At 47.4% G+C, this 18,147-nt stretch overlaps 1 protein-coding gene across 1 annotated transcript in view; it reads right to left on the bottom strand.

The window, feature by feature from the left end:
• Positions 1–556: 556 nt before the first annotated feature.
• Positions 557–18,147, bottom strand: part of LOC142302092 (acyl-coenzyme A amino acid N-acyltransferase 1-like) — a 37,976-nt gene continuing 20,385 nt past the window's right edge. The window contains exon 4 of the mRNA XM_075343177.1: positions 557–2,167. Coding sequence (XP_075199292.1) covers positions 1,571–2,167 — 597 coding nt within the window. The 3' untranslated portion in view covers positions 557–1,570. The remainder of the gene's footprint in view (positions 2,168–18,147) is intronic.

Genomic DNA, 18,147 nt, shown 5'->3' on the forward strand with positions numbered 1-18,147 from the left:
TATCAGATTTCTTTTGGTAGAAGAAAACAGAAAATGATTCAGATTAATTTCATAATGTATCATTATTGCAGCCTTATTTCGATACTGATTTTCAAACTGTGGTGATCTGGTAAATATTCACTGATAAGATGCAACAACCACACTCACAGTCCTTAGACATCCATTCCTGGTTACTTTTTCTTTTTTTTCCAGTCCTACAGTCCCTGTCCGGCTGATCGCGTTGCAGCGCAACGTATGCATTTTATATGAATGGTTGCTTAGATGTTGGCTGAGTGACTGGTTAATTTAGTGCTATATCAATATTCCCCAACACCACACTCTGGCAAATCAATTTTCAAAAACATAAAGCCGTTTTTTGGTTCACAGAAACATTACATAGTACCCATTGGGATGACACTAGTAACTATATAGAGCGAAAGGATGTCTCCTTTGGTTGTGGCATCCAAGTGAGTAGTGTTCTCTTTCACCTTCATAGCCCCTAACAGAGCAAATAAGAAGCGGACAACTCCTTTAAAATTAGTAAATTGCAGCTTCACAATGAAAGTTACTTGTAATGTAAGCTTTATAAATGGATTTTAATTTAATGAGAAAAAACAATGGTATGCTGAGTTGATAAAACCAACATTACAAAGTCAATTTATACAACTTTAGAATAGTCACATTTTAGCCTTGGAGGTCTGAGGAGGCCACAGAAGACCCCAGTAGGTGGGAGTCTCATTACAAATTTTGCATTGGGGTTCAGAACCTCCAGAGGTTAAAGATGTCTCATCACAATCTGATTAATATATAAACTTGCATGGTAATTAGCTAATTATCGTGGGTCAGGTTTCCGAGACCGATGATGTAGTACATGGTGACCATTCAGATAAAAGGCTGTCTCTGTAATAAAATTAGATGGCTGAAGCCACCAGAGTGAGAGCTGATCTTGTTGTAATCAGATTTCCATCTCTCCATGAAGGTCTTGAGTGGAGGAACCTACCCTCTTGACAACCAAAGGCCCAATTTATTATATCCTTAACATATCTTAAACGGGACCTGTCAGTGGAATAATGCTTCCCAAATCACAGGTAGCATGAATGAGAGCCTGAAGGCATTGCAGCCAGGTATGTCTTTAGCATTATAGAAATAACATAATTTGAGGAGTCGTTTAGCGACCATAGGTAGAAACAAAACAAGTCCAGCTCTGGCCTGATCTGATTGTCCTTGCATCACTCTACTTGATTGACAAGTATCTCCCTATGTACACAGATGGAAGAGACCTGTCAATCATCTGGAATTGTACAGGGAGAAGACAGCCGGTGGCAGGGCTGGACTAGTCACATCTCTCCCTATGGTCCCAGAGGGATATTTAACAATGGAGAATTTCAGAGAAAAACATATCTGGCTGCATTTGGTCTCTGATTAATTCAGCATTTGTTTTTTTCAGCATGAATCAACTGACTAATTCCCTTAACATATAGACGTGTACATACGGTCAACCAGTCTAGTCAATGGAACTACAATAATCTTCATTTTCAGCTTTGTGTATAGGATGCAGGATAAACATAGATTCCCCAAATAATAGAAATGATCACAATTTATTCCATCGAGAGCACCTAATATTTCTACGAAAAAATTCTTGAAGCTGTTTCCAACTAGTTTCTTGTGCTCTACAATGAGGAAGAAGTTCTCCACCCCAAGTCACAGGAAGTGGAAAGTATGAACCCTGTGATACTGGACAGAAAGGGAAACCAGGAGGCTCTATAAGATGCCCCGCTCCTGGATAACATTGCACATACACATCCTTCTTGCCATACTTTTCTGCCCGGGATTTTGCTTCACTAGCAAACAACAAACTATTGCAATGCTGGTCTTTGTCTCCCACCATAAAGAGGATGGGGCCTCTGGCTTTCTCCAGGGGAAGTATAGAGTCCTGGAATTCTGGTTTTCTTGGATCATCGATGAGGTTGGTAAAGCTGATGGACTGAAAGTCTATGCTTACAATTTTTTCCATTTTGTAAGGTATGGCTTTAATAACCAGATCACCATAAAATAGGTTGCTGCCATTCACGGCATTGGATCCATTGATGCATACTGTAGCAGCGACCTGAGGCAGGTAGGATGCCATAGCCAAAGCCATCTCAACTCCTTTACATATCGAGACCACTCCAATTCCATCATCTGATACCTAAAGAGTAGAATATATTATGACATTTATTCATATATCTATAGGAGTATAAATTGGTGAACAGTTAATGGAGCACATTCAACCTATGGCAATTTCATGGTGTTTAGCCGACCATTCAGACTAATGGCTAGCCAGTTAATATGGGGGCCGACTTGGTCTATGACAGAAGACGTTACACAGAGGTCCCCATATATAATGTACATGTGTCCTAGCAATCAAAAATGTACAGTTTTCATTTTATTTAAGAAATGGAAAAAACCCCGAGAAATTTGTAAAAAAAAAAAAAGACAAAAAAAAATTAAAAAAAAAACACTTGTGTGGCCATTTTTCAAGAGCCATAATGTTATCAATTTTCAGGAGATGGAGCTGTTTAACAGCTTGATTTTTGCTCCCTAAGTCGATTTGTTTATTGATAGAATTTTTGGCTACATACAATGTTTTGATCGCCTCTGATTAAATTTTTTACCTGTGTTGCAATGAGTGAAAAAAACGCAATTTTGACATTTTGATTTGTTTTCTCATTATGCCATTTATTGATTGGATTAATTTGTGTCCTAATAATTCAAATGTTTATGCATGTAGTGTGAGAGAAGCTCAGCCATACTGTCTGTGAGCTACTCTCATGCTTCTTAGCCATGTTAGCAAACTTCCATTTTGTCCCTGTCTTTATACAAGTACACTATAATTGACATTCTGAGTTACATAACCTTGGTTCGTGCTGACCAGGTGGAGTTTTCTGTTAAAAAGTTAGAAGCCAATTACTGGGAATAAAGCTGGCTTCCCGTTCCTGGAAGGCAACTAGACATTGCCCCAAGTCCCATTTAATTCACAGAAAATGTGCAAAGAGAAGGGTAATCCATCCTTCAGTTCTTCTACTACATGTATCCGATTCCATTTGTATCTGTTACCGATCCATACCTCTACCTAAGAATGATACTTTCTCGTCTCCATCAATTGGAGGCCCCAGCGAGATACAACCATGTTTCCCCTTTGAATTTTATCCCAGTCTGAACATATTGACTGCATCCCATCCCAAATGGAAATAAAACCCTGGAGTAAGTGAGCCTTTGTCTCGCAAAAACTTTCTCTTTGGGAAAGAAAGCAGGCTAAAGGCCCCGTCACACTAAGCAACATCGCTAGCAACATCGCTGCTAACGAACAACTTTTGTGACGTTGCTAGCGATGTTGCTTAGTGTGACATCCAGCAACAACCTGGCCCCTGCTGTGAGGTCGTTGGTTGTTGCTGAATGTCCTGGGCCATTTTTTAGTTGTTGCTGTCCTGCTGTGAAGCACAGATCGCTGTGTGTGACAGCGAGACAGCAACAACTAAATGTGCAGGCAGCAGGAGCCGGCTTCTGCAGAGGCTGGTAACCAATGTAAACATCGGGTAACCAAGAAGCCCTGTCTTTGGTTACCCGATATTTACCTTTGATACCAGCCTCCGCCGCTCTCACTGCCTGTGCTGCCGGCTCCTGCTCTGTGCACATGTAGCTGCAGCACACATCGGGTTAATGAACCCGATGTGTGCTGTAACTAGGAGAGCAAGGAGCCAGCGCTAAGCAGTGTGTGCTGCTCCCTGCTCTGTACACATTTAGCTGCAGCACACATCGGGTAATTAACCCGATGTGTGCTGTAACTAGGAGAGCAGGGAGCCAGCGCTCAGTGTGCGCTGCTCCCTGCTCTCTGCACGTGCGGTGGTAACCAAGGTAAATATCGGGTTGGTTACCCGATATTTACCTTAGTTACCAAGCGCAGCATCTTCCACGCGGCGCTGGGGGCTGGTCACTGGTTGCTGGTGAGCTCACCAGCAACTTGTGTAGCGACGCTCCAGCGATCCCTGCCAGGTCAGGTTGCTGGTGGGATCGCTGGAGCGTTGCAGTGTGACATCTCACCAGCAACCTCCTAGCAACTTACCAGCGATCCCTATCGTTGTTGGGATCGCTGGTAAGTTGCTTAGTGTGACGGTACCTTAAAGGTCCAGTCACACTAAGCAACTTACCAGCGATCCCAACAACGATAGGGATCGCTGGTAAGTTGCTAGGAGGTTGCTGGCGAGATGTCACACTGCGACGCTCCAGCGATCCCACCAGCAACCTGACCTGGCAGGGATCGCTGGAGCGTCGCTACACGAGTTGCTGGTGAGCTCACCAGCAACCAGTGACCAGCGCCGCGTGGAAGATGCTGCGCTTGGTAACTAAGGTAAATATCGGGTAACCAACCCGATATTTACCTTGGTTACCAGCGCACGGAGCTACACGTGCAGAGAGCAGGCAGCAGGGCACACTGAGCGCTGGCTCCCTGCTCTCCTAGTTACAGCATACATCAGGTTAATTACCCGATGTGTCCTGCAGCTACATGAGCACAGAGCAGGAGCCGGCACTGACAGTGAGAGCGGCGGAGGCTGGTAACAAAGGTAAATATCGGGTAACCAAGGACAGGGCTTCTTGGTTACCCGATGTTTACTGTGGTTACCAGCCTCCACAGAAGCCGGCTCCTGCTGCCTGCACATTTAGTTGTTGCTCTGTCGCTGTCACACACAGCGATCTGTGCTTCACAGCGGGACAGCAACAACTAAAAAATGGCCCAGGACATTCAGCAACAACCAACGATCTCACAGCAGAGGCCGGGTTGTTGCTGGATGTCACACACAGCAACATCGCTAGCAACATCGCTGCTATGTCACAAAAGTTGTTCGTTAGCAGCGATGTTGCTAGCGATGTTGCTTAGTGTGACGGGGCCTTAAGTGTCAGCCTAGGGTGAAAGAGATACTGTATGTTGCTGCTTCAGTTATTTTTATGTTGTTTTGTTTACTGCATTGCTAACACTTGTCACTTCTGTTTTTTTGGCTGTCTGAAGTCTGCTCATTGCTATATACACTGCCTGACTGATTGTGTATTAATTGCTGCTATTTAAATATGGCACTGTAACCGTATCAGTATTTCATATGCCAGTGTTTGCTGCTGCCAATCTGCGTGTTAAATGCCTTGTCATTTTGTGTTAAATGCCTCGTCCTCAATGTATTGGTAGTATTGTAGATATCTGGGAATTATTAGAAATTTACGGTTTAAATACCTTGTAGATTAAAGGCCACATCTCACTAAGCGACATCGCTGCTGAGTCACGGTTTTTGTGACGCAACAGCGATCTCGCTAGCGATCTCGTTATGTGTGACATCCAGCAACGACCTGGCCCCTGCTGTGAGGTCGCCGGTCGTTGCTTAATGTCCTGGACCATTTTCTTCAAAGGTGATGTCCTGCTGGGCAGGACACATCACTATGTTTGACACTGTGTGACAGGGTCCCAATGACAGCAGAGATCGTTATACAGGTCGCTACTGCGACCTGTATCATTACTGAGTCGTTGGTAAGGTCTGACTGTGTGATATCACACCAGCGACCACCCAGCAACTTACCAGCGATTCTTATCAGGTCGCATCGTTTTCGGGATAGCTGTTAAGTCGCTAAATGTGACGGGGGCTTTACCCTTAGCTACTGATGCGGAAGGGTGGGGCCTTGTAGACCAGTTCAAGGGTAGTGAAAGACTTTGTTATCTGCGATTCAATTGTCATATGGTTGCATCACCAGGGAGTGAAGAAAAGTACCCAGATGATGTGATTAATGAAATAAGAATATCTTTAGGAGGAAACAATCAATGGATTTGTCCACATGCATTTGAAAAATATAGGGAAGCTATAGCAAAGGGTTTTGCAATCCCTAAAAGGGGCATGGACCACTCTGTATCACTTGTGAATCTTGTTTATGTTCTGTTACTTTAAAAAAAAGTTATGTTCGAGGTGGAGTTTGGAGATTAGAAAGAGTACATTTAACTCCTGTGGTTTCACATCAGTATCGCAGAGGAAACCATTTGTACCAAGTGATTCCGTTGCACATTGTACCACACTCACATGCAGTAGGCAAGCCTTGGGGTTATATAATGCAAAGCAAGTGGTATATGCCCCATTGGCAGTATAACATTTTACATTGTCATAGATTTGACAGTCTTGGTGAGGATGCTGGGAAAGAAAATACGGACTATGATTCTCTAGACGAAGACTACGTAAATGTATGAAAATATATAGCGTTTGCTTTGGGAACTGCTTCGTTTATAGTGGTGTATAAACATAACATACGTAGGAAAAGCCTTTTATTTTGTGGTGTAGGATTAAGCCTGCAGGCCGAAGAAAGGTAGGGGAAGATGAAGGTAGGAGTAAATGATAAGAAGAGGGGAGTTGTGAGAGATGCTCAGCCATACTGTCTTTGAGCTTGCATCTTCGCCATATTGTTAGCAAACTTCCATTTTGTCCCAGTTTTCAAACAAATACACTTTAATTGACCGTCTTACCTTGGTTTGTGCTGACCAGGTGGAGTTTTCAGTTAAAAATGTAGAAAACATTTCCTCTAAGAACAATAAGAGTGAAATAAGCCAATTACTGGGAATAAAGTTGACTTCCCTTTCCTGAAAGCCAACTAGACCTTGACACGTCACATTTAATTCATAGAAAATGTGTAAGGGCAATCTATCATTCAGTTCTTCTCCGACATGTATCCGTTTCCATCTGTATCTGTTCCAATATTGTTTTATAATCCAGTTTGTGAAATTCCTCTAACTAATCTATTCTTGTGATTTCTGTATCCAGTCCAAAAATTGAACTATAAAAGTCCACCTATTTAGCCAATAATCGAATCCATCCTGACCAGGTGGCTTCGTCCCGTGCAGTGAACCGTGTGACAACACCCTCAAGATCCTAGACATAATCAATTACGCGAACACCCGTAAAATCCCCTTCATGATTCTTTCGCTTGATGCTGAAAAGGCATTCGATAGAATCTCCTGGTGTGCACTTTCTCAAATGTTAACTCATATTGGGTTCAGCCTTGTATTCACTTCAAAACTTTTAGCTCTTTATAACTCTCCATCAGCCAGACTGAAGATTAATTGACCTGTCGGACTCTCTTTCTATTAAAAATGAAACTCGCCATAGTAATACATGCAGCTGACCGGCTCCTGTCTGGAGAGGGCCAGGCCCTGCTGGGTGATGCGATGCAAGACTCACGCGAGTCACTCGCAAGTGTGACTCTGGCCTAAGGGGTATTTTGCACGCTGCGACATTGCTAACCGATGCTTGCGATGTCGAGCGCGATAGTACCCGCCCCTGTCGCACATGCGATATCTTGTGATAGCTGCCGTAGCGAACATTATCGCTACGGCAGCTTCACACGCACTTACCTGCCCTGCGACGTTGCTCTGGCCGGCGACCCGCCTCCTTCCTAAGGGGGCGGGTCGTGCGGTGTCACAGAGATGTCACACGGCAGGCGGCCAATAGACGCGGTGGGGCGGAGATGAGCGGGACATAAACATCCCGCCCGCCTCCTTCCTTCCACATTGGTGGTGGAGGCAGGTAAGGAGATGTTCCTCGCTCCTGCGGCTTCACACACAGCGATGTGTGCTGGCGCAGGAATGAGGAACAACATCGTATCTCCTATTGGTGCAACATTATGAAAATGTCCGACGCTACACAGATCACCGATTTCGACACTTTTGCGATCGTTTATCAGCGCATCTAGGCTTTACACGTTGCGATGTCGTTACTGGCGCCGGATGTGCGTCACTTTCGATTTGACCCCGACGATATCGCAGTAGCAATGTCGCAACGTGTAAAGTACCCCTAAGTCTGATGCTATAACATATTGCTCACTAACAATGTAGTAACTAAACTACAATCCATTTACCCCTTCAAGTGGCCCCTAATAACTCTATTGATTATTTAGGCACCCAGACCTCACAAGATTGTTGTAGCTGAACTTTCAACCATTTCTAGCTAAACTTGATGTCAATCTCAACACATGGGACCAGGGTGGATTATCCTGATTTGGAAGAATTAATATCCTTAAAATGACTATTTTACCTTTACTGCTGCATTCATTACAGACTATTCCAATTTAGATCCCCTCCTCTGTTTGGGTTGGGGTTTGGTGTTATGTAGATGATTTGTGTGGTTAGCAAGATGCCCAACGCTCAGATGGGATATTCTTACTTAGCCAAAAAAGACGGGGGGAGTGGGTCTACCTGATTGCTGTTGTTACTACTTAGCTGCAGCTCATGCGCGTATACTGGATTTACTACATAATTCCAGGTCAAAATTACGGGTCCGTATTGCGTTAATGTTTGCTCAGTGTCAGTGGCGACAATGCCCTGGATGTGGCTCATCCTATTAACCCTAGAACGCATACCTGGGGCCTCGCAGGCCTGCTTGGTCATTTGTTTTCTATGGTAGATTGTTATGCTTGCGCGTTCTAGGGTTAAGAAGACATTGTCATGTCCTATACTATTAAACTTACTTTGAAAACAATTCACCTCATGTCTATAAAAGGAGTTCATTGTGTCCGGCTGATAATACAGTCATCTGAATTAGGCCAAATTTCTTAGCTGAACAAGTGTTTAACTAATGCCCCCATTCATGTAGGCAGCTGTATCATCATTCGGTCGGCAACTATTGCACCAGACTCTCCCAGATACAGGACTGCTCACTTTGCCGAGCGCTCCTGGGTTCTCTATAAGAGAGCCGCTGCCAGACATTTCTGGAGGCTTATCATTTAAAGAACATAAATGATCTTTAGTCCTAAATCTGACATGCTGGATCCTTATTTTCCCGGATATCATCAGTCAGAGGCAGCCATACACACCAGACTGTGTGTACAGTCATGGCCAAAAGTTTTGAGAATGACACCAAAATGATATTTTCACATGATCTGTTGCCCTCTGGTTTTTAATTGTGTTTGTCTGATGTGTACATCACATACAGAAATATAATTGCAATCATATTATGAGTACCAAAAGGTTATATTGACAGTTAGAATGAGTTAATGCAGCAAGTCAATATTTGCAGTGTTGACCCTTCTTCTTCAGGACCTCTGCAATTCTCCCTGGCATGCTCTCAATCAACTTCTGGAGCAAATCCTGACTGATAGCTGTCCATTCTTGCATAAGCAATGCTTGCATTTTGCCAGAATTTGTTGGTTTTTGTTTGTCCACCCGTCTCTTGATGATTGCCCACAAGTTCTCAATGGGATTAAGATCTAGGGAGTTTCCAGGCCATGGACCCAAAATCTCTATGTTTTGTTCCATGAGCCATTTAGTGATCACCTTTGCTTTATGGCAAGGTGCTCCATCATGCTGGAAAAGGCATTGTTGGGTGCCAAACTGCTCTTGGAAAGTTGGGAGAAGTTGCTCTTGGAGGACATTCTGGTACCATTCTTTATTCATGGCTGTGTTTTTAGGCAAGACTGTGAGTGAGCCGATTCCCTTGGCTGAGAAGCAACCCCACACATGAATCATTTCAGGATGCTTAACAGTTGGCATGAGACAAGACTGGTGGTAGCGCTCACCTCTTCTTCTCCTAATAAGCGGTTTTCCAGATGTCCCAAACAATCGAAAAAGGGATTCATCTGAGAAAATGACTTTACCCCAGTCCTCAGCAGTCCACTCCCTGTAACTTTTGCAGAATATCAGTCGGTCCCTGATGTTTTTTCTGGAGAGAAGTGGCTTCTTTGCTGCCCTCCTTGAAACCAGGCCTTGCTCAAGCAGTCTCCGCCTCACAGTGCGTGCAGAAGCACTCACACCAGCCTGCTGCCATTGCTGAGCTAGCTCGGCACTGCTGGTAGTCCGATCCCGCAGCTGAAACAGTTTTAAGATATGGTCCTGGCGTTTGCTGGTCCTTCTTGGGCGCCCTGGAGCCTTTTTGGCAACAATGGAAGCTCTCTCCTTGAAGATCTTGATGATGCGATAGATTGTTGACTGAGGTGCAATCTTTTTAGCTGCGATACTCTTCCCTGTTAGGGCATTTTTGTGCAGAGCAATGATGGCTGCACGTGTTTCTTTAGAGATAACCATGGCTTACTGAAGAGAAAAAATGATACCAAGCACCAGCCTCCTCTTAAAGTGTCCAGTGGTGTCATTCTTACTTAATCATGACTGATTGATCGCCAGCCCTGTCCTCATCAACACCCACACCTGTGTTAATGGAACAATCACTAAAACAATGTTAGCTGCTCCTTTTAAGGCAGGAATGCAATGATGTTGAAATGTGTTTTGGGGGTTAAAGTTCATTTTCTTAGCCAATACTTACTTTGCAAGTAATTGCTGTTAAGCTGATCACTCTTTATGACATTCTGGAGTATATGCAAATTGCCATTAGAAAAACTTAAGCAGTAGACTTTGTAAAAATTAATAATTGTAGCATTCTCAAAACTTTTGGCCAGAACTGTATAATCTGTCAATATTGGTGGATTCTGAAATGTTTAGTCAGTATATGGGAGAGCTTAACTGCTATCTAAAGGGTATATATATGTACACAATGTCTCAATTATTTTTCAGACAGAAGACGCTTCAGGACACAGGTGTCTTTTGTGCTAAAGCTCCTTTTTTTATTCTTTTCAGTCATCTTTTCTGATATCTTTTGGCGTTTTTTAATTAAATTGTATTAAATAAACTAGTGAGCAGTTTACAAGCAGAAGTCGCCTGAGGAATAGTTGGGTCACTTCATTCAACCGCTTTGCATCTTTGGAAACCTGAATCAGTTAAAAGAAGCTCAAAAGACAACATATGATCAGAGATGAGCGAACCTTTGGAGGCTCAGTTCGCCAAGCCCAACCGAACAAGGGGTATGTTCGTTGAACCTTTATCAAACCAAACTTGAAACTTTTATCAAACCTTTTCGAACCACATTGATTTCAATGGGAGGCCAATTGTAAGTCAGAGAAAACACCATTAGGGGGTCAAATAGCTTCCAAAACAGCAAAACTACGTTTTACAGTGCAGCACCAATGTTTTGGCATAGCCATTACCTCACTAGGTTATTGACAGAAGAAATATAGAGGTGGTTTAGAAACAGGTGTAGGGCTGGTGCTCCCATGCCCCTGCCATTAAAGACAAGAGACAAATTTGAGACCTATCTAGCAGTCTTGACATTCAAAATCCTTTCAGGCAGACAGCAATACAGTAGCTTCAACTGCTTCTGTCACGGGCGGAGGAGACGCGCTCGCCACGCTCGGGTCCGTGGCTTCTGCTGCTGCTGCTCAGTGGCTCGAGCGGTGGACCGGACCCGGGGACTCGAGCAGCGCTCCTCCCCCGTGAGTGAAATGGGGAAGGTATGTTTAGGGAGATTGTTCGTGACGCCACCCACGGGTCGTGGTGATAATGGCACCACCGCTGCTGGTAACGGGGATCCCGGGAGAGATGGTAGGGTGCAGCTGAGATGTTGCCCCCTCCGTGGGTAGGGGGGTTGGTGATCCCGGGGCCCGGTGGTGTGACGGGGAGGCCGGATGGCTGGGGTGCAGGGACAGCGCGGCGCGGTGCCGGACGGCACTGGTGTACTCACTCAGACAATCACTGACAGAGCCGTAGGTAAACCAAAACAGCCGGATGGACGGGTCCCGCAGCCGGCTGCAGTGTTGTTGTTGTGCTCTCCCTGGACGGCTGATGGTGGCTGTCTTTCCCTGCACCTTTGAGAATGTTCTTGACTCCTGTGGTTGCCCACCGGAAGTCCGCTCCCCAGCGTATAGATGCCGTAGGAGCCCGTTTTGCCCGCAGGCGCTGTCCCTTGGATCTCTAGCCTGTGGCGGTGGCTGTATATCCTCTCTGGGTGGACGGTTGCCTTCAATCGGGACTTAGTAGTTTGGAAACCCCTAGGGTTCCTGTCACATTCGGATTTGACTATTGATGGCGGCTCCAAGCCTGGTTGGGGTCCGATGACCCTGCCTGTGTGCTTAGCTTCACTCCGTTCCCCGGTCCGGTATCGGCGGGCCGACGCCCGACCCCGGTCCTTAGGGCTCTGCGGAGTTCCACCAGCTCCTGCAGATGGCCACCACCATCTGCCAACCTTGCTGTCAGTGTCTGGGCTCCAACCCAGACACCTCAAGTGTTCACTCCTCTCACTTTCACCTCCAAGACTGAACTGACACCTTTCCTGCCTCCAGGCCTTTGAACTCCTCGGTGGGTGGGGCCAACCACCTGGCTCCGCCCCACCCAGTGTGGACATCAGACTCTGGAGGGAGGCAACAAGGGTTTTTGGTTTGCCTGGTGTAACTGCCTAGGGTGGGTGTGTGTGTGTTGGTATGTATGTGACTACCTGGCTTGTCCAGGGCATCACACTTCTCTCCCCATAGGGCCTTAAAAGAGCACTAGGTACATGTCGCGGGCGGAGGGGCCGCTGCTGCTGCTGCTCGGTGGCTCGAGCCCTTCATCTTGGTGGTCCACTGCGTCATGAGAAAATGCGCCTGGGCCTGGATCCTCCGACCCATCCTCTCTGTCTGCGCTTCAGTCCAGTCGGCGGTCCCGGAACTAGCGTCTCCACTTGCTGGTTATCGGACCCCTGCCGCTTGCTTGTCCAGGAACAGGATTTGGCAAATTCCTGGTGTCCCTGCCTTTTATCTTCTTGTGTCACATGACGCTTTTTCTGTCCTCCCCTCGGTTTTTCGACAGCAGTCTCGCGGGACCCACTGCCCTTTGCGCTTCCTGTCTGGGGAGTCACCAACTTCCGCCCGCGTTCCCAGGGGGCGGGGCATCAACTTCGCGCCCTTTTCCAGGGAAGAAGACGCCGGGCTTGTTGTTTTTCGCACCTAAAAATGGCGGCAAAATGGCGGCTGACTAAAACTTTTCAAGCGGATCACCGTGTACAGTCCAAAACAAGGCACACTTCCACCAGGTAGGTGGATGGGTTAGAATCCTGTTCGTGACACCAGGTTTTGAGGTGTGTCGCCCCCACGTCAGCAGTTGGGCTGCTCGGATACAGATCCGCAGTGGCTCAAGGGATTTCCAGACCCGGGGGTCGCGCGGACACTCAAATAAAAGGGGACATATACGTAAGGGGATTGCTGTAGATACTTCGTGACGCCACCCACGGTGTGTGGTAATATGGAGTACCACCGCTGCTTTTGGGGAGCACCCAGGGATGATGGAATGGCAGCTGGGTGTTAACCCGTGGGTAGGGGTGGATTCCCTGGGGCTCAGTGTCCAGGACACGGGGAGTGATGTAGGCCAGAGGTGGTGCGCCGGGACGGTCCAGGGAATGTTGATGTACTCACTGTTGAATAATTGCACACAAGTCCGTTGGTAAACCAAGGTGTCAGTGGCCGGCCACCGCGTTCGGGTGTACTCAGGTCCCACACCCGGCTGGTGTTCCGATGTCCCTTCCTCCGGCACTCTGTAATTTTCCTCACTTCTGGACAACTCTGTATGGAACGGGAAAGTCCGCTCCCGGTATGTTCTGGTTGGGAGACAAGCCCGCGAAAACTGACCCTTGGGATTTCAGTGGGTCCTCTTGGTCACAGAACCCTGGCACTACAGACCAAAGCCAACTTGGTGACCCTACTTGCAGTCTCCACATTTCCAAACATTTAGATCAGGCAACAGGAAAAGTGACAACAATTAGCACTCACTACAAATAGCCCAACAAAGCAACATGGCAGCGTGGGACTGGCCCAGGAACAAGCCCTGAACCAGCATTTCTCCCTTCACCAAAGACAGCAAGATAACAGGCGTAGGCCTCTTGGGCCCAGAAGACTGGCACTACCGACAAGACACAACTTGAAGACCCATCTTGGAGTCTAGACATTTAAATGCTTTCAGGCAGACAGTAGTACAGTACCATCAATTGCGCCCCTCCCCATAGGGTCTTAAAACATCAGTGAGTTATGGTCCATGCAACACACTGGATTTGGCCTGGCATTTAAATGTTAAAAATCAAGAGATGCATAACGGACAGGCGTAGGCCTCTTGGTCACATACGCCTAGCAGTACACCATCGCCTAGTCTGCACAGTCTGGGACTGGAGTGGCAAAGTCACTGGACATCCACAACTTGTTCATCTTTATGAACGTTAGGTGTTTTATGCTTTCAGGGGACAGCCGGATGTGCTTATTCGTCAATACACTGCCAAAAGCGCTAAAGACATGTTCCGAGAGAACGCTGGCTGCCGGGCAGGCCAAAACATCCAAGGTGTGACTGGCGAACTCAGGCCACTTTCATTTTTGAAGACTAAAATGCAAAGGGGTCCAATCCACCCTTATGGCATCAATGTTGAGCTCTAAATACTCCTGCACCATCCTCTCCAGTCCTTCACTACTACTAGTGTGACGCCCTGGGCAAGCCAGGGGTCACAGGTCATCACACCACCACACCCTACATCCCAGTTAGGAACACCAAAGCTACTAAAATCCTTGTTGCCTTCCTCCAGGGGCTGATGTTCACACCAGGAGGTGGGCCAGGCGGTTGGCTCCGCCCACCGAGGAGTTCACAGCTCTGGAGGCGGGAGAACGAGCAGTCCAGCTAGGGACAGAAAGGAGTAAACAAGCAGAACAGTGAGGGAAGTGAAAGTAGAAGGAAGTGGTAGAGGAGCTGAAAGTGAAGGAGTAGTGGAGCAAAGAAGAAAAGAGTAAAAGTGAGCTTGGAAAGCCCTGAAGTTGGTCCGGCTAAGTGCAGGACAGTGTCAGCAAGGTCAGCAACAGCGGTGATTGTCTGGAGGGGGACTGCTCGGAGGTTGCTGGAAGGACCGCGGACGGGTAGTGGCCCGGCGGTCTGGAGCAGTATACGAAGGACAGTCAGCACCAGGGCAGGGGCCTCTCGGACCCCGGCAAGGCTAGGAGTCGCCATAATTTGCCAAATCCGTCAGTGAAGGGGACGTCGATCCCCCAACAACCAAGTCCCGACTGAAGGCAAAAGTCCAACCATTAAGGAGGAACACCGCCACCGCCAAGGCACCACTTCCTCGGGGCCAGCGTCTGCGGGCAAAGTAGGGCTCCTCCGGCCCATATCCAAGCCGGGGAGCGGGTTACCGGTGGGAACCCATCGCTACCAACACAGAAACATTAGGTGCAAGTCAAAGGGACATCACCGTTACCTACTGGGAGAGCAAGTGCAGCCGTCCGTGGGAACCGTCTTTCCAGCCGTGTGGTTTACCGAAAAACTGTGTCCACGTCTCAGGCTGAGTGAGTACCACAGTGCCACAAGGGACCGCGCTGCCCCCTCGTCCCTGCGCCCACCAAGCCCTGCATCCCCCACTTCCTCACTGGGGCCCGGGATCACCAACCCCTACCCACAGAGGGGCAACACAACAACTGGCTGCTCCATACCATCCTTCCCGGGATCCCCATACAGAGCAGCGGTGGTGTCAACCAAATCACCACAACCGTGGGTGGCGTCACGGACAATAAACCATCCCCACACCCAACTACCCCCCTTTCACTCACGGGCGAGGAGCGCCGCTAGAGTCCCCGGGATCCGGCTCATCGCTCGAGCCACCGAGCAGCAGCAGGCCGCAGCAGCCGCGGCAGCCGGACCCGAGCAGCAGTGGGAGAGCGCGGCGTCCCCTCCTCCGCCCGCGACACTAGAGTAGAGACTTCTACTCTACTCTGCTGGTGCATGCAATGGTGTAAAAAAATGTGTGCCACAAATCATAGAAATTGCTTCTGGCACTTGAACTGCTGCTGCTAATGTTTCTGCGTTGAATTCTAAAGCTGTGATGCACACTGTGTGCCTCACTGCTGTCTTGTCTGTTAAAATGGTCTACAAGCTTGTTTCGATGCTCCAGCATCCGTGTGTCTCCCAATAGTCAGCACTGTTTCTATTACTAACAATCCGGACATCATGTAGCAAATAGTGAAGCAAGCAAAAAGGTGCTTCTTCCGCAGGCTATTCAAAATACTTTCCAACATGTAGAGGAGCGGCATAGTGATCCTGATGATGGAATCGTCAGTGCTAACCATCTTTGTAGTCGTTTTGAAACTGTGCAGGAGGGTTCAGAGGTCCTTCAACTGTGCCCTCTCCACAATCATGATTTTCCCCAAATCCGTACTGCATTGTCCAAGGTTATGCATTATGGCATAGAGCACCAGGGATGCAACATGTGCAGAGGGGAATTCCATCGTGTCGGCACATCGCATATCAACCGGTTAACCGGTAGGCCGAAAGTCGTCTAGACATAGGGCCGCTAACAGGTTTGCACCATTGTCGCACACGACCTTCCCTGGCTCCAGGTTTAGTGGAGGCAGCCATTGATCAAACTTGGCCTTGATAGCGGTCCACAACTCTGCAGCTGTGTGACTGCGTTCTCCAATGCAGATTAATTTCAGCACTACCTAATTGAGTTAAGCTCTGGCTGAGCTGTATGAAGGTGGGTGGATTCCCTCAGCACTTTTTAAATTAAGGGAAAGGGTGAGGGCGCAGGTGGAGGCCTTAGAAGAGGTGGAGGAAGTGGAAAAAAAAGCGGTAAATCCAGACGTTTGTACCAAAAGCCTTGGGGATTTCAAGACTTGGGAAGCAGCCCTTTCCCCGCCTGCCCCCGCAGCCACAAGAGTAACTCAGTGCCCAGTCAGCGAAATGTAACGCCCCTGGCCATGCTTGCTCATCCAGGTGTGGTGAAATGCACCCTGGGAGACAGAGTTTTTCAAGGAAAAGGTAATCTTGGCTGCGACATAATGGTGTAGTGCAGGCACAGCTTTGTTAAAAAAGTAATGGCAACTGGGCAACTGGTACTGGGGGATTGCGACCGCCATCAGGTTTCCGAAACTCTCTGTATCCACCAGGCAAAAACCTTGAAGCACTTAGTTTTGCCATGTGTTGGAGGAAATGGTCTTTTACGTGACCAAAATGGCAGGACCAAGGGCTGGTTGCTGTGCTGAGAGAGGAGGTTCTGCGGTCGGAGACCTGTGTTAGAATATTTTCACCGGTGATGTAGGAGGAGGAAGAAGCAGCAAACGATGTTGATTTGGCGGCCGGTAGTTGAGTCGACTCATTAGTCCGCATTTTAGCGCAGTGAGATTCCCAAAGTAATGCATGTTCGTTGCTCAGGTTGTGCCTGTTCATGCATGTAGTAGTCAAATTATTTGAATTATTGCCTCTACTCAGTCGTTGTTTACAACGTTGGTAGATAATGGAAGTTGGGTCATCTTTTGCGGTCTCAAAAAGGCTTGGGCTAGGCAACCCTTCATGCGAACTGCAGACCGCAACCGCTGCTGGCCACAGCCAGAGTTGTGGGTGAGAATGCAGTGCTTCTCATGGTTGCATCACTATGTCTTTGTGGGGGATTTGCCACCGTAACATCCTCGGCTTCCTCCTCCTTCATATCATCATCTGCTTAGTTGCGTGCCTCTGGGTTCACACCAAGTGGGATCTACAATTTCATCCTCATGCTCTATGTTGTCCCCCTCTTCCTCTTCCTGACATCACAGCACAGTACGCATGTGCCTCATGTATTTTAGTCTCATCATCATCACCTCCACCCCCGGGGGTTAACGTCAGGATCCAACTCTCAAAAGATTTTGGACATCGGTGCAGATCCTTTCCTCTGCAGACCTCTGATGCCCATGTGATAGAATGTGTGAACAGCTCTGCAGACTCTCCCATGTGTGGTTCCCCACAGTCATTTTGCCGGTTGGAGATTTGTAACGTGGACGCAAAGTAGTGTAATGGCGGGGTGGCGCCTTTGGGGAATTAACGGTGTGTGATGTTCAGGTGCAGGAAGAGGAGAGACCAGTTGATGCCGAGCTTGCCATCCACTCTAGCACCTGCTGTTTATCAGGCTCATTTCAAAGTTGAAGCGATGTGTGGCTGCCAAAGAAATCTAGGGGAGTAGGTTATCCTGTAATGGACGTTGTTTTAATTTCTCTTGGGTTAGGATGAGCTGGCATTTGCTTACTAGACCTTTCACTAACAGATCTTCTCACATGTACACCTCCAACACCCCCCCTAGCACTAATTCCATGACAACCTCGTTGTGATTTACCACTCATAGTTAACCTTTCCCCTTTCAAACAGATGTTTCACAAACCTACGCTCACACCTGTCAGACACCTGACACAAAAGATAAGTTATATATTTCCAACCTGAGTTGGCAATTTTGTGAAGGCATGAAAAAGTACCACTACCTCTACATGTGTTTTACTGCGTAATTTGGAGCAGACACGGAAAAGTGCGAAGACTTTTTT

This window comes from Anomaloglossus baeobatrachus, chromosome 1 (genome assembly GCF_048569485.1).
Source record: "Anomaloglossus baeobatrachus isolate aAnoBae1 chromosome 1, aAnoBae1.hap1, whole genome shotgun sequence".
In the NCBI taxonomy this organism is placed as follows: Eukaryota; Metazoa; Chordata; class Amphibia; order Anura; family Aromobatidae; genus Anomaloglossus; species Anomaloglossus baeobatrachus.